The sequence below is a fragment of the Sinohyriopsis cumingii genome, chromosome 2, assembly GCF_028554795.1.
Source record: "Sinohyriopsis cumingii isolate HCF-2022 chromosome 2, ASM2855479v2, whole genome shotgun sequence".
NCBI classification, from domain to species: domain Eukaryota; kingdom Metazoa; phylum Mollusca; class Bivalvia; order Unionida; family Unionidae; genus Sinohyriopsis; species Sinohyriopsis cumingii.
In genome coordinates this window covers 21,502,227-21,504,048 of record NC_142962.1, presented here as the reverse complement: position 1 = coordinate 21,504,048, position 1,822 = coordinate 21,502,227, and the positions used below count along the sequence as shown (strand labels likewise).

The following is a 1,822-nucleotide window of genomic DNA, read 5'->3' as shown; positions in this document are numbered from 1 at the left end:
TGTAAAGGGAGTGTACAAACAGAATGTGGTTGAAAACAGATATTACAAGTCCCAGGTAACTACTGAAGCTCGGTAAAAACACTATAGTTGAGGAGTGGAATTATAACAGTATTTACAGACATTATTGCTTTTAACAAGGAATCTAGTTTAAACTAAACAAAACACTTCCAAAATATTCCAATTACAACTCAGTCGCTCATTTTAGAGAAGGTCATCTCTGCGGATTTTGGGTCACCTTTTATTTATCGAACGTGGACAGTTTAAAGATCGTTGACAAACAGTGATTATGGACGAGAGATTAAGCAGCGAGGCTTTAAAGGCCCTTGATGCCTCGAGAACTGAAAAAGCAAGTAACGGTAGCGAGACTACAACACGTGGACCAAGCGGACGTCCCTTGTTACTGAAAAGGGACAGCAGAAGTAGCATGGATAAGCCTCAAAGTGAAACTGGCAGCCAGTTGTCAGCAGCCGGTAGCAAGAGCAGCAAGTTTTTCCGCTTGAAGGCTAAATTACAGCAGTATAGGACAAGTTCGTTTTCCAAGAGCGGATCGGAAGCGCCGGTGGTGAAATATTATGAGAATACGTACAGGACTGAGCCAAAAGAGGGGAAGCAGTTTTCCGTTCCTGAAGCCGAGCAAATTATCCGTTTCACGTTGGAGACGTACCTTAAAGGAAAGGAGTATCACCCAAAAAGATGTGCCATTTTAAGCAAGTCATTGGCCGAATTGATCAAAGAACGTATAAAAGGATCTGGAATAGAACGTTATAAGTTAGTGTCCCATGTCTTAATAGCGGAAAACAAAGGTCAGAGTACACGTTACGTCAGCAGATGTCTGTGGAGCAAGGAGTTTGATAATTACGCAACGGCGACATACGAAACAAAGGATTTTACTGCTATTGGTTCCGTCTTTGCAACATACTACGATTAATGTATAGATGCACAATCATTTATTCTGTGGGTTAATTGATCTCGAAGTTTACATAAACTAAAAACATTTCAGACGTGACCAGATCAAAGAATTGTAATGCCATCCCGGAGTGTAGTCTGCTGATAATTACTTTTCTGGAAGATGTGAAACACTAAGGACAGGATAACGTTAATCATTACCCATTTTGATAATGCATTACGATGAACCTGAAAAGTGGCTGGATTTAGATGGGACTAAGGAGATAAGTCGATGGAATTGTTATTGCATTTTATGTACAGTATCTTCTCTAATTAATTCTTTGTTTCAAGTTAAATTCTAAGGATATATTGGTAGGCCTCGACTTAAAGTCAAGATATTGGCATAGCTGATCGAATAATGAATTTAAAAATTGTAATTTGAATTTATAAACAACACTTCTTAGTGTGTCTTAAGACGTCTGTGATGTATTCGTGCAATTCCCGAATGAAATGCATATAAAGTGAGGTTTTCGAACAAAACATTACTTCATACTTGTATAATAAATTCACAAAAATTAAAGACTTTCCATAGTCACTTAATTATTAGCTTGTTTATCAAGTTCTGTCTGTATCTGTAATATAGTCTGTACACATATTATTCACAGCCGTTAAGTTCGTGATGGCCATGTTCAGTCCGTGTCTGTAATGCTCTTTTGTTTACATATTATTCGCAGGCGTCAAGTTCACGATGGTCAGGTATATCGGCATTAAGTTCATAATGGTCATGTTTACCAACGTTAAGTGCATGATGGTCATATTTACCGGTTCGGTTTGCTATGCCTTGAAGAAACTGTAGACGTTTTTATAATGCCTATATTTATTTATCTCTGTATCCACTGCATCTGGCAACTGTACTACGAGAATGATTTTCTGATTA

At 38.0% G+C, this 1,822-nt stretch overlaps 1 protein-coding gene across 1 annotated transcript; it reads left to right on the top strand.

Annotated features, from left to right (window-relative positions):
* Positions 1-286: 286 nt before the first annotated feature.
* Positions 287-928, top strand: LOC149804446 (dynein light chain Tctex-type protein 2B-like). The gene has a single exon (XM_089932963.1). It carries the CDS (start codon positions 287-289, stop codon positions 926-928), a length of 642 nt encoding a protein of 213 aa, XP_089789089.1.
* Positions 929-1,822: the final 894 nt, after the last annotated feature.

Bases quoted from the DNA above. Each gene is read 5' to 3' on its own strand.
- LOC149804446 (XM_089932963.1), top strand. From the start codon at position 287: ATGGACGAGAGATTAAGCAGCGAGGCTTTAAAGGCCCTTGATGCCTCG.